At 35.5% G+C, this 22,560-nt stretch overlaps 5 protein-coding genes and 1 long non-coding RNA gene across 8 annotated transcripts; 1 reads left to right on the top strand and 5 right to left on the bottom strand.

Annotated features, from left to right (window-relative positions):
• Positions 1 to 125: 125 nt before the first annotated feature.
• LOC110225463 lies at positions 126 to 1,597 on the bottom strand. Its single transcript, XR_002329800.1, has 2 exons — positions 1,310 to 1,597; positions 126 to 607 (listed from the first exon to the last, which is right to left on the bottom strand). It is a non-coding gene; the product is annotated as an uncharacterized LOC110225463 (long non-coding RNA).
• Positions 1,598 to 1,960: 363 nt separating this feature from the next.
• LOC9326635 (chloride conductance regulatory protein ICln) lies at positions 1,961 to 3,475 on the top strand. Its single transcript, XM_021010627.1, has 4 exons — positions 1,961 to 2,039; positions 2,352 to 2,527; positions 3,026 to 3,091; positions 3,194 to 3,475. The coding sequence occupies exons 2-4, from the start codon at positions 2,392 to 2,394 to the stop codon at positions 3,307 to 3,309; spliced, it is 318 nt and encodes a 105-aa protein (XP_020866286.1). The 5' UTR covers positions 1,961 to 2,039; positions 2,352 to 2,391; the 3' UTR covers positions 3,310 to 3,475.
• On the bottom strand, positions 3,374 to 4,430 carry LOC9326634. Its single transcript, XM_002890526.2, has one exon. The coding sequence runs from the start codon at positions 4,371 to 4,373 to the stop codon at positions 3,792 to 3,794; it is 582 nt and encodes a 193-aa protein (XP_002890572.1). The 5' UTR covers positions 4,374 to 4,430; the 3' UTR covers positions 3,374 to 3,791.
• Positions 4,431 to 8,675: 4,245 nt separating this feature from the next.
• Positions 8,676 to 11,202, bottom strand: LOC9326632 (probable pectinesterase/pectinesterase inhibitor 6). 2 transcript variants are annotated; one of them, XM_021014438.1, is made up of 3 exons: positions 10,092 to 11,202; positions 8,904 to 9,602; positions 8,676 to 8,813 (listed from the first exon to the last, which is right to left on the bottom strand). In XM_021014438.1, the coding sequence occupies exons 1-2, from the start codon at positions 11,083 to 11,085 to the stop codon at positions 8,938 to 8,940; spliced, it is 1,659 nt and encodes a 552-aa protein (XP_020870097.1). In that variant the 5' UTR covers positions 11,086 to 11,202; the 3' UTR covers positions 8,676 to 8,813; positions 8,904 to 8,937. The 2 variants fall into 2 exon arrangements, with proteins under 2 accessions (XP_020870097.1, XP_002890570.1); XM_002890524.2 differs by having other exon boundaries at positions 8,676 to 9,602.
• A 2,627-nt stretch (positions 11,203 to 13,829) lies between these two features.
• On the bottom strand, positions 13,830 to 18,443 carry LOC9326631 (probable phosphoglucomutase, cytoplasmic 1). The gene is made up of 18 exons (XM_021013011.1): positions 18,289 to 18,443; positions 17,615 to 17,696; positions 17,440 to 17,495; positions 16,973 to 17,086; positions 16,775 to 16,837; positions 16,520 to 16,639; positions 16,316 to 16,416; positions 16,159 to 16,218; positions 15,960 to 16,059; positions 15,710 to 15,867; positions 15,527 to 15,622; positions 15,355 to 15,418; positions 15,187 to 15,268; positions 14,926 to 15,104; positions 14,760 to 14,836; positions 14,517 to 14,649; positions 14,288 to 14,404; positions 13,830 to 14,164 (listed from the first exon to the last, which is right to left on the bottom strand). The coding sequence occupies exons 1-18, from the start codon at positions 18,364 to 18,366 to the stop codon at positions 14,093 to 14,095; spliced, it is 1,752 nt and encodes a 583-aa protein (XP_020868670.1). The 5' UTR covers positions 18,367 to 18,443; the 3' UTR covers positions 13,830 to 14,092.
• A 270-nt stretch (positions 18,444 to 18,713) lies between these two features.
• Positions 18,714 to 22,466, bottom strand: LOC9326630. 2 transcript variants are annotated; one of them, XM_021011770.1, is made up of 10 exons: positions 22,064 to 22,466; positions 21,552 to 21,911; positions 21,247 to 21,462; positions 20,356 to 21,014; positions 20,177 to 20,273; positions 20,022 to 20,075; positions 19,901 to 19,941; positions 19,636 to 19,826; positions 19,261 to 19,535; positions 18,714 to 19,181 (listed from the first exon to the last, which is right to left on the bottom strand). In XM_021011770.1, exons 1-10 carry the CDS (start codon positions 22,319 to 22,321, stop codon positions 18,825 to 18,827), a joined length of 2,508 nt encoding a protein of 835 aa, XP_020867429.1. In that variant the 5' UTR covers positions 22,322 to 22,466; the 3' UTR covers positions 18,714 to 18,824. The 2 variants fall into 2 exon arrangements, with proteins under 2 accessions (XP_020867429.1, XP_020867430.1); XM_021011771.1 differs by having other exon boundaries at positions 21,552 to 21,916; positions 22,064 to 22,321.
• Between the last annotated feature and the right edge of the window lie 94 nt (positions 22,467 to 22,560).

Below are 22,560 nucleotides of genomic sequence, written 5' to 3'. Positions count from 1 at the left end.
AACGATTCATCGAATTTATCATTGGAAGATGATACCATTTTCTTAATTGGATTTTTTTGTTTGAAGTAGAATTTTTTAGGATTATTTTTAGTAAAAAAAAAAAAGAACAAGACTTGGATTTGGTATGAGAAGAAGAAATTGGTGTGAAAAAAATATGAACGCTTGGACAAAGGCTTGTTTAAAGATTGTAAGAACAAGATCATCTGAAAAGTAAAACTGTTCTAGACACCTGCTTTATGAACTTAAGGACAACCTGAACTTTCTGACGCTTTGGGATAATCTTCTGCTCTTCTTCTTTTCCACTACCCAACAGAGCTGGAGATGACAAAGGTGATGATGATACAGGCTCTTCACCCGCTTATACTTGGCTTATACAAGACAGAGATTTTGTGTCTTCTACAGCAAAAACACATTGAACACATTATAGAAAGTCAAACACAACATCGCTCCGCTGAGTAGTACTTGTTGCAGAAGACCTATTAGCAATACTCATAGCCCTGGCGAAACTGAGTCATTATCATATCTTCTCTATGCACATTCAGAACTTGGCTTAGTTCTCTCCCCAACATTCATGCGATTTTTAACACCAAACCCAAATCTCTCTTTCCTTACAAAAGCAAATAACGTCAACTAAATCAAGCTTTGACCTCAATTAACATAAGTACTAGAGAGATACAAACAAAACCCACCAACAATTCCAAGACCATATTCAGAAATCTTGTCGGCAAATATATACTTAAACACACAATTGCGAAGCGAACACGTGATTTGGGAATAAACCTCAGGACTAATTCTCATTTATGGTTTCAAGACAAATAATAAGAACACGAGTGTGTGGTTTGTGTTTGTCTATGTGTGTGTGTCCTACTCTTATTTTGTCCCAGCAAAAAAAACCTCAATAGATCATCAAGAACTAATCTAGCTGCCAATTCAAACCAAAAATATCACAAGAGATTTCTACACAACCAATTTATCTCAGAATCTTCTAGAGTCAAAATCTAAATACAATCTTTCACCTCACTAAAACCAAACACACTACGTACAGAAAAATCGCAATTAAAAACATATGATATCTTCTCAATACTCTATATCAACGCTTCATTTCCAGCAGAAAGTTCCAAATAGATCATCAAGAAGAAGTGCCAAGATATGTCCTACAAATTCTACATTAATCTAGCTGCCAATTCTACCATAAATACCAAATTATATCGATCACTGGATAAATTCCTGATGAGTAAATCCAATAGATCATCAAGAACTATGCTAATCTAGCTGCCAACTCAAGCAAACAAGAACAAAACTGCCATACTTGATGAGTAAACCTTCGATTGGGACTTCCAACAACCTACACAACTCGAAATCGCCGAGACGTATTGGATAGATTTTGCCATCGGAGACTTCGATGAATTGATGAAATTGGTGAATAAACCCCTCCGATTTGTCTCCGATTGATTCCGATTTGAGAGAAATCTATTCCCTTTGTGCAATCGGAGAGAAACGAAAATGAGAGAAAGAGTCGACGAAGAGAGAGAAAGACAGAGACATTTTTTTCCTTTCATAAAAAAACCCTTCACCCAACGTTGAATGACACCTGTCCGCCTCTTAGGTTAATAATTGTTTCTTAGCTAAGCAACGTTTGTTAAGATAAACATTCTTTTCTCATTTAATTTCAATTCTTTATTTCCTAAGATTTGTATTAAGAGACCACCGTTAAAGATGCTCTTATATATAGTGACTTAGACCATCCTTATGGGCAGTTTCTTAGCTTATTCTTAGCATTAATGATGAATTAAATTAAATATAAAATTACGATTAAAACTAAGAACGTCTCTTAGTTAAGAGGCAAAAACATTGCTAAGAGACGTCCACGTGGCTGAGTGGGTGTTCGATTATTTCTATATTTTTCTTTCTCTCTCTCTCAAATACGTCATTGCTCTCTGCGACGCGTTCACAGGTAAAAGCTTCTTCAATTGCTTCTTGGATCTTCGCATTCCTTCTGTGATTTCGTTTCTAGAACTAAGCTCTTTCCAATTTCCAAGGTTTGTGTCAATCTCAAATTAGGGAGATTGATAAACCTATTTGTCTCAAAAATTAGGAATGGTAATAACACAGAGTAGGATCTCAGAAACATGCTTCATTTGCAGCATTTTAGACTATGAGTAATTTTTCTAATTGAACCTCCTTTAAGATCGGTTTGTGGATTAGGTGATGGGGTTTTCAATTAGGGATTTTGATGCCTGATTATGAATTAACCTTGTTAAGTTGTTGTTCTCTGTTAGGAACATAGATTGATTGGTTAGCTGAATAATTAGGAATGGTAACGCATTATTGCTTTAAATCATTGAACACAGAGTAACATTCAAGATATGGTTCAATCCCCTTGAATTGTCAATGATTCATTTGCTTACTTCGATAGTACTGTGGGGTTTTTCGGATTCAACATTTAGTGAAACACTCTGCAATGATGGTTTTACGGTGCACCGGAAGGCATTTTACTACTCATGTTGTGTGTATCTTTTGATTTCACGTGAGTTTCTTTCTTTGAAGTTTGTTGCATTCAGTTATATTACTACCTTGTTGATGCTTCTATAGCTCATTTGATTGCATATAGTGTATTATTCCACAAACTGCAAATGAATTTCGTGCTAATTTTTAGTTGGTAGTCATATGAATCATTTAGAAACAAAAAAAAAAAAAGAAGTGGGAGTCGAAAATAAAATCATTGAGGCAGATAGCTTTTGATGTCTTATTAGTCTTGAAATACTATGTTTTGACAATAGTGTTTGATGTGATTATGAACTCTTTAAACACCAATTAGTTCTTACTTAGACACACACGAACTTATGGGTTTGATGATTTTTTCAATTGCTTGTTAGAGGTGTGATTAAGTCCTCTGTTCTCATTTTGCTAAGTTTGTGGTTTCTATTTTGAAGTTTGAACATATAATCACAAGGTTACTACTATCACTAATTGCAAGTTTTGGTTCCCTAGCCATTTACATTTTTGGTGTCATTGCATATTTCAGAAGAAAAAGAAGAAAGTGGACATAATTGGGTGTTTAGTGCTGATCAGATGGATGTTCGTGGAGGAGGTAATGGTTTCTTACGACCAGACTGAATTCAAGAGTATGTTAATGTATTCATCTTGAATGTTATGAAATAAATGTAATGGTTTTCTGTGTTTTGTTGACCAGCACATGAAGATGCAGAATGGCAAATATCTCAGAGTCCGACAAGTGTAATTGGTCATTCCAATGGAGATGAAGGTCTTGCTCAGCCTATGCTCGATTGTGAATTGGCTACTTCATGAAATTATATCATCAAGAAAGTCTAAATGATCTTAAATTGAGAGTGGAGGACGTAATTATAATATCAATCTTCAAAATCTATTCAATTAAGAAATCACAAGAACTTGGGTTTCACTACAACAAAAACATTTGTTTATGCAACTCAAAAGGAGTGTAGTTACAAAAACATTTTTTCCCCTCTAAGAACCCCTAATTAAGAACCTATCAATGGAGACAAATAAAGCTTACCAATAAGGGTGCTCTTAGTGAGATTCCGGTGAATGTGTAAGTAAATTTGTTGAATACGAATTGAAGAGGTTAACCTAAAATCTTTAAAACCGTTATAAAAAAAAATTATAAAGACGATGACTGAAAGTGAAACATTCAACAAAGTAATGCGTGGCCTTTTAGAATCATATTAAAACAGAAGAAGAGTATTCATTAAGAAGGGAAAAAAAAAAAAAAGAAAGCATAAAAATATTACGTAAATAAATCCTTTTGTTAATCATCGATTAGCATCAGCATCAGCTTCAGCTCCCTCCCTCGTATCCAAGGCTTTGATCTCTTTTTTAAAATGTTCTTCAGCATTTTTGAATACCGTGAGAAGCGGGTGATAGTAATCAGAATGAGCCTTCATACACTTGAACAAGGTGTCCATGGTTGGTGTATGAAGACAACTTTTATTATTCTTCTTAGCTTCTTTGCAGAAGTCATTCCAAGCCATAAAAGCTTCTTTGCAATCACCTCTTATCATGAACTTGGTAAACATCTCGTCTCTGTCCTTTGGTTTCGCATGGAGGAAGGCATCGATTTCTCTCAGCATCACTTCAGCCCTAGCGTTCTGCCACGCGAGATATGGCTCAAAGTAATCAGAGCGAGCTTTCATACACTTTTCAAGCATTGAAAAGGCTTCCCTACACTCATCTTTCTGCGCATCACAACCTACACAAGCTGTATATGATTCTTCGCAACCACCTTTTTTCATGAACACATGTAATGGACCTTTCACTGCCTTCGACTTCGACGAGACTTGGTTATTTTCAGATTTAGATTCCGGTTTGAGATCCGTGGATGACATAATACCCATGCTATTATTCAACGTTTGGGGTTTTAGTCAGAAAACTTCTTCTTAGGCCCCTTATTCTTTATTCACAAGGCAGATATATATATATATAATTATAAAGGATTTGAATCGATCTGTCTCTAAAACAAATCTAAACAAATCTAGATAAGGAAGTGCGGAGAGATACGGAAGATTTACCAAAAAAATAGAAAATTATCTCTTTTAAATTAATTATTTACACGCTAGCGTGTAAGTTAGATGTTACGAGACCAAACTTGCAAATTCATGGATCCTAATCATGCAAAAGACGGAAACAAAATTGAGAAAGCCAAATCGGTAGAAGTAAAAATTCTCACGACAACTCAAGAAATCAGTTCAGAGTTGTACAGAATTCCAATAACAAATACAACTTCCCCACAAGACTAATAAATTGAATAACGTAACTTGGATAGTATAAGAAGAAAGTATGAATAATTGGATTGTATGCCCTAAATTTTATTAGAATTTTGAAATGTATACTATAATTTTAAAAAATGTGAGATGTATTTTATTCTTTTTCAAAAATGACTTTTTGTCCTTAATTAATAACTAAAAATTCAGAAAACGAAAATAAAATAATTTGAGTAGTTAGTTTTTACAAATATTATTTAAAATTCAAAATTAAACTGTTCATCTTTAAAAACCTTATATACTCAAAATTTATTATTATTATTTGTGAAAATGTTAGATAATGATGAAACTAAACTAATAATTATGATATAAATTATGAATTTTAATTATATAATTAAATTAATAGATTTTGGGTTGATGTAGTAAATATTTTGGATAATGATTGGTTTAATATTAACTAAGAATTTTAATTAAATATAATTCAAAAATATTTTTTAGATTTTTTCATAGTTAATATTTTTGAGATATATAATATATATATATATTCCCTATATTTATTTTAATTTAATTACGAATATACATTATAATTTAAATTTAATTATCCTAAAATAAATTACTTATTTAAATATTATAACTAATAAATAATTATCTCTACTAAGAAAACAAATCAACAGTTCAAAAGAATCGACAATGTAAAAAACCAATTAACCAAGATACAAGTCATCTGTTTTAATATAAGTCAATAGAGAATAAAATTAAGTCGACAAAAATAAAATATAAGTCAATAGTTCAACAAATCAACTTTATCAATAAATCAATTTAAAATTAAATAAGTCAATAGTTAAAAAAAAGTCGACTATGTCAAATATCAATCAACCAAAATATAAGTCTACAATTATAAATAAGTCGATAGAAAAAAAATTTAGTCGACGAAATAAAATATCAGTCGATAGTTCAAAAAATTGACCTTTTTAGTAAGTCAATATAAAATGAATTAAGTCTACCATAAATAAACATGTAGACATCAAAAATTATAAATCAATGAACAAAATAAATAAGTCAATAGTTCAAAAAATTGATTATTTTATAAATAAACTAGTTAAAATATAAGTCGAGTGTTGTAAAATAAGTCGACAGAAAAGAAAATTAAGTCAACAAAAGCGAAAAATAAGTCGAAAGTTCAAAAAAATTGACTTTATCAATAAATAACCATACAATGAATAAATTTACCAAAAATAAGAAGAATATATTTATTGTTATATAATTTTTCATTATTAGTTTTAAGTAAATTACAAATCTTACTAATATTATCAAAAATAGTATTTATATTTTTTATCTATTCAAAATTTTAGATAATATATGATTACTCCAAGCATTGTAAATAAGTTTTTTATTTTTATTATTAATAAATAATAATGAATTTTAGTTATTTAAATTTTTTAATTCATATTATTTTTAATTTATTACTTTAAATAATATTTAAATTAATTAAAAGGGTATTACAGTAAATTTTTAATATAAAAGGAGTAGTATTCAAATTACTATAACACTTAGTGTAGTTTTCAAATTTCTTATATAATTTAGTATATTTATAAAAATCTTCCAAAAAAGTATCACATAGGTGCAGACAAAAGTTTATGATTTAAGTCGTTGAACTTGACAATTCTTCTTATGTTATCAAGGTTGGAGCTGATCGGGTAGTGAACTCCTCCATCTTGGACATCTTCATAGCTATGTCAACCTGTGAATCACAAGTATCCACATTCGGTGAGAGTTTGGCCAAAGGCTAATCAATTGTTTTTTACCTAATCAAAGGTCGCCTAAACCGAAAACAACATCTCGTTTTTTCAAGTCCGCCATTTTGGCTGAAAGAATAATCTTTCCAGTCCTCATTCCACTCTCCACAAGACCACAAGCCACACCGTCAGAATCGACATTTTCTCGGACACGATACTGAAACAGAAGGCGCAATAATATTAGAAATAAATAGATTTCGAAAAACTGTTTCAATTCCATTAAAAGAAAAAATGGCAATGTTATCTGTTCGAAATTGTAATCACAAAGTAGTTGAAGACTAACTCCGTGGCTAGAAAAACCTGATTATGAGCAAAAAATATATGTGTCATGATTATGATCTCTAGTCTGAGTTTAAAGATAAACGAGAAAGGAACATTACCTTTTTAGAAACCTTATGCACATATGTCATAAGAATGTTACCTGTGTCAAAGCCTTGCGCAGTGGCAAACTATTGATAAGGAAATGATTCAACAATCTAATCATACTGGATGGTTTCTACCTAGAGAAATACCAACATAAGAGAGACTGATAACCTACCGTGTATTAATTTATATAATAGCATTTTCTCATCTTCATATCTGACTGCATATCCAACCGCAGACTTTTGAGAAAGACTCGCACAAACAAACTCACACCCTAGTGATAGGTGGGGTGAGGCTCGCGGCGGCACAAAATACACAATTTCAGAATGATGTATGTAAGAACTATTAAAGGCGTGAAGAAACAGAACTTGTATGTACGTGGCTCCTCCTAAGTCATTGGTCCCGAACTGCAGCTGTGTTCGGGAGCTTAGGCCCATGTACTCGAGGCTCACAAGAGCCGTCGACAAAGTTGCATTAGCCTTCAGTTTAACTTTTTTAGTCACGGTAGCTTTTGCTCTTACATTGAAGGTACCGTCGGTGGTTGCTTTGCCAACAAGCACCAACTACACATAAAACGGAGAGATATTAGTAAGAAAAAGACATGAAATAAAACAGCTTTCATTTGATTTTGCTTATGCACCAAGCCATGGCCGGTCCGGAGGGCACGCAAGTGAATCCATTGTTTAGGGTCTCATATTATTTAACACTTTTTTTGGGATAATTTTTTTTATATATAAAACGCCTAAATTTTTAGTGATGCATAATCATCAAAAAAATTTTGAAAACTTTGGACCGGCCTTGCACCAAGCTCATGGCTTGACTCTGCATTCATTGAACTGTATCAAGCAAACGAGGTCAGTGAAAAACACCAAGAAAAAGAAGAAAAAATGTCTGAAATCAGTTGATGATGATTCTTCGCAACCACTTCTTTTATAAACACATGTAATAGATATAAGGATTAAGATCTCACTCCCTTCGGCTTCGACGGGACTTGGTTATTTCAAATTTGGACTCCGGTTTTAAATCCGTGAATGACAGGATCCCAATGCCGTATATATGAACTAATGATAATCGATTTAGGACAATTCGGGTTTAATTAGGGTTTTAGTCAAAAAAGCTATCCGTATTCTACTTATTCACAAGCATATATGTATGTTTTTTTTTTTTTTTAATATATATATATTTGTATTTGGTCTGCAAGGCTCTCTATATAAGAGAGAAAAGGAAATATATATACAGCAAAGAAAAGAGAAGAAGATTCGCAAGAAAAAAAAATGATGATCCCTCTTCATATACATATAAAAATAGATAGCAAAAGATGGAGTCGGTAAAAAATATATACAGATTTACAGTTACCTATTAAAATAATTAATACGTAGAGTATCTCCTTTGTCTTTTTCTCCACGTTTAGTCCTTCAGATTTTTTTTTCTTTCTCATATATATAATATAGTTTTTTTTTGTACATGCATATCTATTTGGTTGACAAAACAACAAATATATTTATGAATTTTTTTTTGAAATATTTATTAATTTAATATAAGATCGCATGCTTATAAACATATAATAATATAAACAGTACAAGTACCAGAAGGTCCAGAACATTCTGAATTTATGATTCACAATAGAAACATTTTAAGGAAAAATATATGTATATATAGCTATAATAAATCCTTCACCACAAAAAAAAAAAGACATTTGCATACGAGTTGTAACTTGTGAGTAAAATCCAATTAAAATTTAATTTGGCATAATTATTTAGTAGTTATAAAAAAAAAGTAAGTTTTAACCCATATTACATTGAAGTTTCTTATTGTATTATATTCAAGACAATCCATCCATTACATGGGATTTGGGAAACAAAACTATATATAATCATTACACGCCAACAAACAAAAACATAAAATCAACAAAGACCACACTAAGTCGCGTTACCCCGCGTAATAGGGATTGGCTATAGATCGGCCTTGTCGATGCAAAGATGTCAAAAAAAAAAAAAAAGAAGACCACACTAATCAAAAATTAAAGATTCAAATCAAAGTCAAAGTCCATCGTTGACCGGTACTCCCGCCGCCGTAATCCAATAGTTTCCGTCCAAGAAATTCTCCACCGTGAATTTCCCAGCCTCCGTCGCCGTCTTTAAAACATGATAACCCGGCCATTTAACTCTACCGGAGACACTTGCTCCGGCGCCGGTATTAGCATACTCACCGTAATAAAGAGTACTCAGAGCAAACTCGCCGTTCCAAGGCAACCACCCCGCCGGATTAACCAACGCTCCGAGATTACATTTCATGAAAACCGTCCTCGAATACGATTTCCACGGCCGTCCTAAATAAGTCTCCGAGGCCGTAGCCACCGTCGAGCTCTGGACGACGAAGCCAGTGTTCTCGTTCGGGTCTTTGCGTGATTGGGCGGTGATCGTGTTTTTCTGGCCGCTCATCGGCTTACGAGCGTAGATGTTACAGTTTTGGAGGATGGCGGTTGCGTCTCCGAAGATGAAATCGACGGTGCCGTAGATGTTACAGTTTCTCAAGAACTGACGACGAGAATGAAGGTAGAGAGTGTCTTGATAGCCTTTGAAAGAGCAGTCGTAGAAGACGGAGAAGTCTGAACCTGATCGGAGAGCCACCGCCTGATGTTTCTCCGGTCCCGCCGTGTTCTCGAATGATATGCCTCGTGCGATAAAACCGCTGCCGGAAACAGCTGTTGCGGATTAAACAAAAATTTATTTGTTAAATATTAGTCCAAAAGTTATATAGTTCAAGAGTAAATCATATGATTTTGTGAACAAATCATTAGTGGTTAGACGTCAAAAAGAGAGTAAAGTGTATGCGTTGAAACTTTAAACACCAAAAAACGAGTAAATTATTTTTCTTTACCCTAAAACGTAAATAATATTGGAATTTTAAAAAAATGAAAATAAAAGTTTTTAGCTAAAAGTTTATAGGAACTAGCATCCACATCATATTAGTTAAATTTAGCAACTTCTATCAAAGTAATTTTTGTTTTGATAATTAAAAAATTGTAGAAACTAAAATCTTAATACAATCGGATAAACAATGGCTATAAGTTATTTAGTTTAATAAATGTGTTTATGTAAATGTATGTGCGAGAATTGATATAGTTCTAATAAATATCACTTTTAGAAAGTATTTTTGATAAATTTCTATCTATATAGCACGGGCGACGTACCAAAAGTTGCGGACCTAAACGTCGTCGTGCCATCTTTAACGTTCTTATTACCAGTGACGATGGTAGAATCAATGCCGTCTCCGATAACCATCACGTTCTTGATCGATTTCTTGATCACCACGTTTTCTTTGTAAACGCCGGCTTTAACGTATATCACAAGTCTAGTGTTTCTCCGAGGAAGTTTGGCTGCTGCGTTTACCGCTTGTTGAATGCTTGTGTAATGACCCGAACCGTCTTTAGCCACCACAAGATCGGCTTTCACCGTAGTTTCGGAATCTTCCAGTAGTTTACGGTCGGAAAGAGGGAACCACGATGGAAACTTATCGTCGGAAAACATCAATAATCTCCGACGGCCACCACCTCCACCGCTACTTCTTTGTTTACTGAATTTAGTGAACCCCGTCGATGGATATTTCTCGGCAACCGCCTCGGCCGCAGCCTTAGTAACTGCCAAAGAGTTGCTTAAAGACTTAGTGAGATTCCGGTGAATTTGTACTGGGAAATACTTTGAATACGAAGAGGTTAAGTTAAAATCTTTAAATCCGTTTCTGCAAGTGTCTTGATTAGCTATGGCTGCGCTTAACGCGGTTTGTCTATCATGCGGCGAAGAATATTGACCGTACGATCTCCTAGAGTGGTTGAGTTGGTCTATAGTGTCTTCGTAGAGCTCCAAGCAGTCAAACAAAGCTGACCTTGCATGTTTGTGGAGAGAATGACGCTGTTTCACGGTAGAGACGAGGCGGTGTAGTTGCACGGCATGGTCCATGGTGGAGCTGACCACAAGGTCGTGGAAAGTGAATCCATCGGTTTGGTCGTCTAAAGTTTTGAGAGGTGAATTCGACATGTGGTGGTCGCAGACGCTAGGGTATGGAGTTTGTTTGCATGAAGTTATGAAATGGGCATTAAGATGAGAGATTGATACGACGTAAATGATGGTTATGATACATTTGGTGTATACACATTTGGGAAATGTTAGTAGTAGTTTGTGATCCATTTGGGAATTTGAGAAGTACCAATAGAGATTTTTGACTAATGTAGATGAGTAGAGATGTGGGATATTGTTTCCTTAGGGAAGGTGAGTTATATATAAATGCATCTACGTAACAAATGTATGGATACTCTCTTTCAGTCTCATAAATGAATGTTTACACGTATGCGGCCACGTCAGAGCATTGATTTATGTTTGATGTAAATATATGTAAATTAAAATTAAGAAGAAAATATGTTATAGTAGCCGATCCAAGTTAACAATGGCTATAGGTTCGAACTTATGGCATAAAAATTGAACATAAAATAAGAGCTTTATGTGAAATTAAACAACTACTTACGAAAGGAACTCAAGAATCAAATTAGTATAGATCCTAAAATGTGATTTGGCTAATGGCCTGCCACATGTGTAAGAAGTTTGAGAGACGACATGTACGTTTCTCGTAGTGCCACATGTCACTAAGTCTGAGATTCCAAATGGTGGTAGGAGTTTGATAAGATGGAACAAAGATAACATATCATAAGCAAACGAACAAACCACGTAAAGAAAAGTGATTTGAAATAGTATAACAAATAGCAAAATTTTCTATTTTAGGAAAATATAATTCATGTAAAAAATGTAGCATATAAAACTTTCAAATTTTTTGTTAATTTTTGTGTGTTTGTTCCAATAGTGTATTGATGAATTTCAATTCTTTTTCTCCTTTTCTAAAAGAACTCCTATACGTATACTGGTAACAATACAAAATTGATTAAATAAAGTTATTACAGCTATATTTGCCGCTCCAACCACAAAACTAGATATCGATCACCATTGAAAATATAAATTTTGCATGATGTGAAATCTACCAACCAAGCGTTAGGGAGTTTCCCAGAAAGAGTTTTAAGTAAATATCAAAATCAAAGGTCAAAAGGCTAGCTTTCACATAATCACATGAGTTTCGTGTGAGCTTGACCAAATTAAAGTTTTTGATGAAAAGTTTAATTAAGTCCGTCTTTTGTGGGAATTAATATGTTTTCTCACTGAACAAGTTTTCTTACTTTATCGTTTAATTAATGGTTTAGGTTTACAAAAGCGACATTTTCTTCAATTTCAGTCACGTAGCTAGATCATAACAACTAATCATAAGTTAACCAAAAAATAAAGTATGTAAATCTTACGACTAACTTTTCAATTCCATTGTTGACAATAGGAAAAAAAAAATTCAAACATATATTTTGGTAACTGTACATGCTAGATATTTCCGTATGATACAGTAGAAAATATGCATTTACACAGTATTTAAGCATTTTCACGTTAAAATTTCTATTTCATTTGCATGGAAATAATCGATAATTCTAAATTTGGTATACAGGGTACGAACATTTTACTGCCAATAAAAAACAACTATAATTCTGATCATGTCATATTTCATATCTAATTATGGAAATTCACTACAAAAGGGAAAAAAATGCCACACTAATGGTGATAGATGGCGGTAGAACTAATCTCTCATTAATATTTTTGTCGATATCGATTACGAAATTTACATCTTTTTTTTGTCATCAACGTGTTACTATATTTTGGTACTAATTGTTTGGTCGTCCATCATTATTTTGTACCATGAGAAAATTTATGTAACTTGTGAAAGATTGGGTGTTGGAAATGGAAGTGAATGAGCTACATTTTTGTAGATGTTACGAAAGACTTGTCTTGAATTCATATGAAACTTTGCGGAAAAATTGACCTATCTCAAAAAATATATTTACCAACAATATGCATCTATATCCGCTAAAGTGATAACTAAGAGTACAAGCTAAGACCACTAGTTGAAATCTTTAGATGATAGATCGGGTGGGTACGTACTATTGGAAGTAGGAGTTTGTCTTCCATCGATTCGAGGTTTTAAATTGACTAAAATATTACTTCATCTATGATTCATTAGAATCAGTTTTGAGTCAATATATAGGCTTTGTTTTGCTTATTGTGTGTTATGAGTGTGATAGACCGTAGTAGTGCGGGCAGTGGTAGTGCCGTAGTGGTAGTTCGTTAAGATGAGTTTGGTGTTTTTGGACATATCAACAAAACATGCTAACTCTCTCACTAGCTAGCTTTTTCATATGCATAGCTTTTTCGAGAAAAAAATAATATTACTCGATTATATAATCCAATTCTTTTTTCTCACGTTCATATATACGACCACTCAATTATTCACATGGTATTGATACTTGACAGAACTCAAGATGTCTGAATTTGGATTTGAAATATACTGGTAGCTCAATTATACAAATATTTGATACTAAAAATTAAAAGAGAAAGCAATGGAGCATAAAAAGGAAAGAGATACTTACACGAAATAAAGGATAGTGTGGTTTAAGTGGAGTCGAAAGTTGAATGGAGCTTCGTTCTAAATATGGAAGGTCCGGTTGGAGAATTAGGGTTGTGTACGACTCTAACCAAATCTTCGGGTTTCCTTGTTCCAATTTTCTATATTCATTACGAAAGCAACACTGATATATATTGAATCTTTCATTTATTCTCTTTTGATTCAAGATCGATGTCTTTCCCTACTTTAAAAAAAATGAGAGTAAAAAAATGGTTTTTGTCCATATATTATGGTATCATGCAACAATACCACAGCAATGAAAAACGAGACGGTGAGGTAATTAGACAAAACTCTGAGATTTTGTCAATGGATGTTCGTAGCATGCTTAAATGTTGAGGTATCAATGAAGTTAGATGTTAAGAGACCAAACTTGCAAAATCTTATATAAAACCGCAAGAACAAATCTTAATCATGCAAAAGATGGAAACAAGAGAAAACAAAACCGAGAAAGCCAAATCCGTACAAGTATATATAAGCCTCACGACAACTCAAGAAATCGTTCTTGGTTGTTCAGAATTCCGATAAGAGATACAAATTCTCCCTGAGACTAATTATTCTTACAATGGAACTTGGATAGTATAAGAAGAAAGCATCATATAGATGCAGGAAAAAAAAGTGTATGATTCGAGTCGTTGAGCTTGACCATTCTCATGTTATGACGGTTGGGGCTGATCGGCCGGTGAACTCCTCCATCTTAGACAGCTTTAGAGCTAAGTCAACCTGTAAATCACACATCAACAACAATTACGCATTTGATGAGAGCAACCCCCGTTTTGGTTTAGTAAAATAGGACTGAGTTGGAAAACAATTATGGATTTGATGTTTTATATTAAGCAATCTTACCAGAGGAGACAAAGCTTCCTGGGATTCTCGGCCGGTTTTTGAAGCATCCTTCTCGTACTGTTCAATGTAGAGCCTGATGGTTGCTCCTTCTGAGCCAGTTCCAGAGAGACGGAAAACCTTCATATGGTTTCAGATAGAACAAGAGAGGATTAGTTAGTTTTGATTTCTATCACTTTGTTCTTAACTGGAATGTATACAAGCTCAAATACCGAAGAAAAAGATGACTTACAAGTCGTGATCCGTCTTCAAACAAGTAACGGATTCCCTGGTGCTTCGAAATGGATCCATCAACTGGATCTTTGTACTCGAATTCATCGGCACTGGCGACGTTCGCCACATGGGAACGAATTCCTTTCACAATCCTGAATAAAATCAATAGAGAAGAAGAGGTCAGGAAAACAGAGTACCAAACTGATGAGTACGTATCCAAGTATAAAAGGAAGGGATTTCAGAGAAGTGGAAGTGTGTGTACTTGTTAACTTCAGGAATTGAAGATTGCAATTTGACCAAATGCTCCATCAGTTCCTTAGCTTTACCTGCGTCTACATTCTTTGGAGACAAAATTTGAGATGTTAGTAAGGGTACTGTTTCTTCCGCATAATATGGTATAATACAATCACCAAACTTAGCAACTCTACCTCATAGTCGTAACGAGTGTAATAGTGACGGCCGTAGGTAGCCCAATGCTGGCGGACAATGTCTTCAACCGACACCAGTTTAGCATTACCGTCAATATTTCCCTTGTTCTTGTGAGCAAGTATGGACATCCACGCAAGAACTGCCCAAATCCCGTCTTTCTCGCGGATATGATCCGAGCCTGTGAAAGATCTTTCTTTCAGAGCTCTATAGGTTGTTTTCAAGTTATTAACAGATGTATAAGTGTGGAAATAGAAACTGACCGGTTCCAAAACTTTCTTCCCCACAAACAGAACACATCCCAGCATCCATCAGATTACCAAAAAACTTCCAGCCTGTTGGAACCTGATATGTGAATTTATTAGAGATGTGAATTAATTTATGTAGTTAGGAGAAAAGAAGCTGGATAGAAGTTTCAAGGTGACATGTACCTCAAAGAACTTCAAATTCAAGCTTTTTGCAACGACATCGAGAGCAGCTGAGGTGGGCATACTCCTAAAACAAGAAGTGGAAGTTAAAAAATAAGCCACAAAACGATATATTAAAAGAGTTGTATACACAGAAATCTGCTAGAAGTTAAGAAAGAGCCCCAGTGTATAATACCTAGCAACACCTTTCAAACCAGAGCTGAAGTACGGAATGGCCCCAATAGCATTTGCAGCAATTATGGCAACTGAATCTGAAGGAGTTACAAAAAACCTACGAAAGAAGAGATACTTTAAGTTTAAAAGTACTTGGTATACTCGTTCCATGGATGAATCTCACTTAAAAACATGAGTAAGCTACCTTTTACCAAGGATCATGTTACGGTCTGCATCACCATCAGCAGCGGCGCCAAACTCTGGAGGTTCACCTCCAGTGTCGGATTTACTTAGTCCCATTCGTGCCACAAGCTCCTTAGCATAGGTCAAATTGGGATCCGGATGCCCTCCTCCAAAGTCCTCCTGCAAAACGTTGTATTGTGGTAAATATTGAGCCTGGAGGTGTATTTGTAATCATTTAAGGAATAGCATTTCTTGGTTAGACAAAATAAGACCTTGGGTGTGCAGTTCAATAATGCGCTTTCTTGCGCACCGAGTTCTTCGACAAAAATGCGATGTGCATAGGCTCCAGCAACTCCATGCAATGCATCATAGCTTCATAAAACAAAGTAAAATATAACATTAAGTGATGGAACATATATTACAAACTTAACTCAAATGGAAAAGGTTTGGGAACCAATGTAAGCTAAATACCAGAATGTAAACTTTGGAGATGAAAGCAATTTCCGGATTGATTCAAAATCGAAGATTGACCTGAAAGAGCGAGAAGATATTTTAAGAAAAGATCATAGAGATTGTACATCGACGAGTAGATTCTGGAATCATGCTTTTAAATTCAGGGAGCACTCACTTCATCAATTTAACGTAGTCATCTGCAGAGTCGAAAACTTCAACATCAAATTTGCCATCAGGTCCTTCAAAGCTAGTTACACCGATGGTAGAAATATCAACCTGTCGCATTCAATCACAGAGACCAGATAACTATGAATCAACAAAAGACAGATAATGGACAATATGTTGTCATAAAAGAGGATTCTTCAGAATGATTAGATACATTGGGTAGATCGTCTGCTATTGGGTACTCCTTGATTGTCTTAGTGTTCTCGTAAATTTTATCAGTGATTGATTCCGGAGCAGGTCCTCCGTTTTCCATATTGTATTTGATTCCAAAATCCTGTACAGGGGTATGGAATCAACTCTTAGTCTTATTATCCATCTAGAAATCTGATTATAAAAAATGAACAAATAAAGAGATAGAAACGAGCAGTTCAACTGAAAGGGGACAGAGCACAATAGAGACGGAACAGACCTCAGTAGGGCCACCAGGATTGTGACTTGCTGTTAAGATAAAGGCTCCAGTTGCTTTCGATCCCTGTAACCGGAGACTGGGGTTAAGTCTCTCGTAACCATCGTTACATCTTGCGCCAAGCGCAAACATAGTGAATAACCAACAAAAATAAAATACTTAAGGTCACTACAAACATGAGCATAGAGAAAGATATCTCACATCAGCCCCTGATCTTTCACGAATCACAGCTGATACAGCAGGAGTTGATAACAGAGTGTTTTTACCAACCCACACACTCCGTACACCATTAGCTGCTGCCATCTTAATTATGATCTGTTAACATAGAAAATAAAATTGTATGAAAAGCTGTAAAACATGGTCCAAATTTGTAACACTAGCAGGTCAAACAAAACCTTAACTTCTAAGAACCTCTAATCTCTCTATAGCTATTTTAATGCAAGTTTTAGAGATGGACACAAAGATAAATATGTGAGGCATTGATGATAATAGCAGGCCTCCCTACATAAGCTTGTTACCATATTGCCAATGTAATGACATAACACATGAGTTCCCTCCAAAAATATTGTATACATTGAACACTAATTCATAATTGTATAATGCTAAGTATTGGATACACAAATTAAGTTCACCCAGATTCAGAAGACAAGGAATCTCATTAGTCTTACCTGAACAGCATCCTTTGAATAATAACGACCATCACCGGAGACCACAAGAGTGGCACCTACACAGATGAACAAATACTCATGATTTAATCGAATGAGCAGCTATCTGCCTAAGGAACTGTTAAGTTAACAAGCATCCACTTAAATAGCAACCAAGACGAGTAAGAAAAAATCTCACCTTTAACCTTCTGCGCCGTAAGAGCATTGAATGTTGCTTGCACAAAATTCTCTAGATAATTGGGTTGCTTGAACACTTTCACCTACACGATTAAAAAAATCAAAATACTAATCAGAGATAACAAAAGATGCTAGTTTGATATCTGCAGAGAGTAGACCAAACAATGGACACTAACTAGCTTGATATGTTATGGCTGAAAAGTGCGTTTTCATTGACATATATGATTTGCATATCCATTCAAAGATCATTTATACTCGAAAACGTACTATAATGAAAGATCTGAGAATAGCAACTAGGCTCTTCTTCCTTAGAATCAAGAGAGATTAAAGTAACTGTACACAAATCCAATCCATATAGTCTCCATTTCGCTACATCAATTCAAAAACGTAATTTCAAGCTCTATGTGTATATAATTGTATCAAATATATACTCAAATCAAAGATAATAAACGTGATCTCGAACTTGATCCAAATAAATACGAAAAGCCGATTCAAAGATGAGATTTACGCAAATTTGTCATCAACATAGATCAATGCATAGATCAAAAAATCTAAATCAGATGGTTAATCTCACTTAAAATCCACTCAAGACAATCTAAACAGATCTGATCCAGATGCAACAATTCGATTTCGCTCGATTCACTCGATTCGTAAGACAGAGATCGATCAACGAACCTTCTTACGGAGACCAGACGTTCCTGGTTTCTGGCCATCAATAGGAGATGTTGAAACGGTAGAAACCTTGAAAACCATATTCGTCTTGAAGAGAACAAAGATCAAAATTGAACGCAGAGAAAGTGATGTGGTGGTGGTGATGATAAAAGCAGCTCTTTAAATTACGCTAAAGGAAGCTTGCTTAAAAGCTAAACGAGACCGAGACACGTGTAGCCAAGTGAGTGAACTAGAACGTTTCTCTCGTTTTCACTAACACAGTAAGAAAATCTCAGCCGTTGGATTGGATTTTCAGATTTTAAATTATTTTTGCTTGCGTAACAATTTCAATGAGTAAATGTTTGATTGATCATGTGGATCTCCCGAATATGCTAATTTAATATACGTGCTACGTAATCCGATTAAATTAATGTAATTAACTTTTCGAATATTCGGAAAAACATTATATTATTCTAATTGATTCCAAAATTTACATGACAATAATCTGAAATGTTTTAAGTAACGAGTGTGAGTGATTCAAGAAGTTGTAACTTTGTCTTTTAAACGGGTAAATTTCTGAGTAACCGAAGAGCTTTTTCCCATTGTGGTCTTTGAGACATAACGATACGTCTCAATACTGGTACAGCTCCTGCTCTTATGATGGCTGTGTGGTTCTCACTGTCCATGCTTAAGTTATACAATACTGACAAACTCGCTTCAACGCACCGCTCGTTTCTTTCTTCTAGAAGCTTAACCAGTGGCTCGATACCTCCGTGTGAAGCAAGAGTTTGGGTAGACTCTGGAACTCCCTCGGAGATTATCCTGTTCAGTTCCAGAACCGCTGTTTCTTTCGCTTCTGGTGATGAGGAAAAGCTCATTTGTTCTACGAGGCTCGGGATTGTTTTGTACAGAGTTACCTTATGATACAAAAGTAACAAAAGATGATTCAATAATCTAAAGTTTGTAATGGTGATCCGAACCAATAGATTAACATACCTCGATGTTGATTGGATTGTTGAGGGGTTGAGGGGGAGAGGAGAGAGCGGTGAGTTTGACAAGACAAGCAGCAACCCAGTCTTTGTAGTGTAGAGGGAGGCTAGATTTTAGGATCTTCCTTAGTAATTCTGTGAAGACTGCGACATCTATTGTTTGGCGAAAGGACTCAGAGTCGACAAGTTTTGTCAGTAGCCTTGAAGCAGCGGAAATCGTCAAACCAGCTTCTTCTAGCTCAAGCAGATGTTTCTCTAACTCCTCAGCTTCGTTCTCAGGTTCTGCATTTCCATAAAAAGTATCGTATGTTGTCATAAAATCATAAGAGAAACCCATTTGTATAAAAATTCAAACAGTTATATCAAATGATAAGTTTTGTACCTTCCAGGACTTTCTGCCGGAGAGCAAGATCAAGAACAGTTGTGATATCCCCAGAGATGATCGTGTCCATGTTTGGATTACTGACTATACCAAACTCGATGACAGAGATTGCATTTCTTAGCAAGTTTGGAGAGGCTGATTTCGCAATCTGGACAAGCCGAGAAAAAACAGCAGCGTCCAGAACTTCCTTCCTGTTCATTCCCATCAGATATTCGAGTAATTGATAGAATGAGCTGAAAATAGGAAAATCGAGAAGAAGACTGACCTGGAGTCTGCTTTTGATCCATTCACCGGTCCTTCATAAAACTGTAGCATGTAGAGATATAGTTTAAGCCAAATGTAAACAGATTTGATGTAAGATAATAAAACTTGGAAAATAAACACACCTTGGATTCCATTTCCTTGCTAGGATCTAAGATATGAGCAAGTATATCCAGAATCTGCAAACATTGTTCACAAAATACTATTTCACGTCCAGTTATTCCATTATAGCCTAGACAAAGATATCAAAGAACAAAGGAAGTAGAAAACGAAGTCATACGTGTTCTGTGACGCTTAGTGAGATCTCTGGCTGCTTCAGAAGATTAATAAGAAACCATACTGCACCTTCAGCTTCAATCCTCTGGCAAACAGTGCGGCTGCATTTAACCAAGTATAAATAATCTCAACCTCAGGAGAAACTGCTAAGTAAAAATGTAAAGAATACACAAAGATAAGCACCTAAGCGATAAATTTTTCAAGGCACGGATGACTGGTAATTTAACAGCCTCTTTGTTGTTGTTGGCTAAAAGCTGAACCAAAGGCTTTACAGCTCCGGCTTCCATGAAAGAAACCCGCATATCCTCGTTGATAGATGCATCAGCAATTGACTCTGCAGCTCTTGTAACTGCCAATTCGTCTGCCAATCCAAGAATCAAGACTAATCGAGCCACACCATCTACACAAGGAAGAAGAGTAAGCTGCTGAGATTTCCCTGGCCCTTCGGATTTAATTTCCTTCTCAAATTCAATTGCTCCAATACGGGCAAGGAACTGCTGATTTGTCCTCCCAATTATTGCTTTCATTTTCGCTTCATCTACGTCGTCAACATTCTTGTCAACATTTAAACCAAGGAGCAGCTCAGAGGCACCAAATCTTGAAGGAGCTTTTGCTGTCTGCTCAATATTTATACCATCTGGTAAACTAGGCCAAGAATACAGATCCGGTCTGAAGGACTTGTAAGCGTCTGCACCAATTATGGGAATAGGTACAACACCCTCCTCAATTACGAGAATTCTGTAGTATTCGTCTTTGGCGAGCTCCAAAAGCACATTTCTTGCTTCTTTTCTAATAACTTTAGACCCTTTGTTTTCTGTATTATCGCCTTTCAACACTTTTGCCTGGATTTCAATTGGGAAGGTGAAAAGTAAGCTGAAGCACAACCAACAAATCGACAGTTTCTCCATATAAAATACCATTCCCCTAAGTGATTCTCAGCCAATTCCGCATCCTTTCGGTAATTTCAATTCTCACCCTTGACTATTAGCAATCATTTCACTCTAACGTGCCACAGATAAGCTGTAATATATGGATATATTGTTATATTCTATAAGATGGAAAGCAAGGTCTTACCAGCTTGGGTATGACTCCTACTTCAACCAGAATCTTGTGGTTCGAGCGGCTAAGGGCTAGATTGGCCAAGACACCACCAGCTGCTTCCTTTACGTTTACATCATCATCTTCAAGGAAACTAATGAGAAGCCTAAGGATATCAAAGTCAGCAACCTTTTCCCTAATTTCTTCATCCACTGTCAGATTCCACAGAGCACATATGCATTGTTCTTTCACCTAAAAAACAAAAGTATCGAATAATCATACCTCAAAATTCTAATCCAACAATCAAAAGCATACTACTTTGGAACCATAATTCTTCATACCACTGTAGCTAACGAAGGCCGGCTCAATAGAGCGATTATCTCTTCCAACGCTCCACTCTCAGCAACGGATTCTCTGTATAGATTCACAGCAGCTATAGACCGTATCAACCCAGCAGCAGCTTCACAAGCGGAGCTGGACTCGGACTTAAGAAGATTGACAATGAGACTCAAACAACCATGAAACTGCATAATTGCATCAACGCATTTCTTCCCACCCAAAGAGTACTTCCATAGCGCCACTATTGCCTGCTCTCTATCAAGAGGATCGTTGTCCAAACCGAGCATTCCCACAAACAAGGCCACATAGCTATCTCCAACACCTGAAGAGCTTTCACCCCTCACTTCTTCACCATCTTCAAACTAAGCTTATACACCAACAAACAAATATCATCATCGTTCACTCGTTCAGTATACCAACCACAAGACACAAAGCATTAAACTTAACCTATAATCAATGTTCTTTTTCCGATAATACACAATCTGAGAAATCCAAGGTCATTAGAGGGACTTACCGTGGTATCGGAACCAGTTTCTCCACTGTTGGAACGATCAAAACTCGAATTGAGCTCGGAGAAACCATGACGAAGACGATGGTTCGAGTGGATAAGTACTGGAAAGTGGCTGAAGGAGAGCTCGCGTCTTCTTCTTCTTCTAGGTTGTTTTCTAGCTTCGACAGTAAGAAACTGGATTTGGGTACATGAGATTGGTAACAGACGCAAACAAGGGAAGTCGAGAAAGCCGATACCAGAAGCTACTGTAGAGAGTGACATTAAGAAGCGAATCAATTCGAACGTTCCTTCTGTTCTGTGAAGCTATCTGATTCTTCAAAGTTCTTACCTTTTTCTCTGAGAAACTGAGACGAAGGTACTCGATGTTTCAGCTAAACTTTTTTTTTTTTCTTTTTCTGGCCAACAAAAAAAAAAAGGCTATTTTTTTCAAAATAAGAACTTTGTGGTTAATGAGAAGCTTTAGGGAATGTCATTGAAAAACTTTTTGCAGGTATGCTTTG

The sequence above is a fragment of the Arabidopsis lyrata genome (genome assembly GCF_000004255.2).
Source record: "Arabidopsis lyrata subsp. lyrata unplaced genomic scaffold ARALYscaffold_1, whole genome shotgun sequence".
Classification (NCBI taxonomy): domain Eukaryota; kingdom Viridiplantae; phylum Streptophyta; class Magnoliopsida; order Brassicales; family Brassicaceae; genus Arabidopsis; species Arabidopsis lyrata.
This window is presented reverse-complemented; position numbering and strand designations above follow the sequence as displayed.

Bases quoted from the DNA above. Each gene is read 5' to 3' on its own strand.
- LOC9326635 (XM_021010627.1), top strand. From the start codon at position 2,392: ATGATTCATTTGCTTACTTCGATAGTACTGTGGGGTTTTTCGGATTCA. The intron at 2,528-3,025 runs GTGAGTTTCTTT...TGCATATTTCAG, and splicing joins TGTGTATCTTTTGATTTCAC to AAGAAAAAGAAGAAAGTGGA. The intron at 3,092-3,193 runs GTAATGGTTTCT...TTTGTTGACCAG, and splicing joins GATGGATGTTCGTGGAGGAG to CACATGAAGATGCAGAATGG.
- LOC9326634 (XM_002890526.2), bottom strand. From the start codon at position 4,373: ATGGGTATTATGTCATCCACGGATCTCAAACCGGAATCTAAATCTGAA.
- LOC9326632 (XM_002890524.2), bottom strand. From the start codon at position 11,085: ATGGATCACAAACTACTACTAACATTTCCCAAATGTGTATACACCAAA. The intron at 9,603-10,091 runs GTACGTCGCCCG...AATCCGCAACAG, and splicing joins GTTTAGGTCCGCAACTTTTG to CTGTTTCCGGCAGCGGTTTT.
- LOC9326631 (XM_021013011.1), bottom strand. From the start codon at position 18,366: ATGGTTTTCAAGGTTTCTACCGTTTCAACATCTCCTATTGATGGCCAG. The intron at 16,060-16,158 runs GTATTTAGCTTA...TGTTTTATGAAG, and splicing joins TCTCCAAAGTTTACATTCTG to CTATGATGCATTGCATGGAG. The intron at 15,105-15,186 runs GTCAGTTTCTAT...GATCTTTCACAG, and splicing joins GGAAGAAAGTTTTGGAACCG to GCTCGGATCATATCCGCGAG.
- LOC9326630 (XM_021011770.1), bottom strand. From the start codon at position 22,321: ATGTCACTCTCTACAGTAGCTTCTGGTATCGGCTTTCTCGACTTCCCT. The intron at 19,942-20,021 runs GTGTGTTTATTT...TACATGCTACAG, and splicing joins GCAAGGAAATGGAATCCAAG to TTTTATGAAGGACCGGTGAA. The intron at 19,827-19,900 runs GTCAGTCTTCTT...GGGAATGAACAG, and splicing joins GGATCAAAAGCAGACTCCAG to GAAGGAAGTTCTGGACGCTG.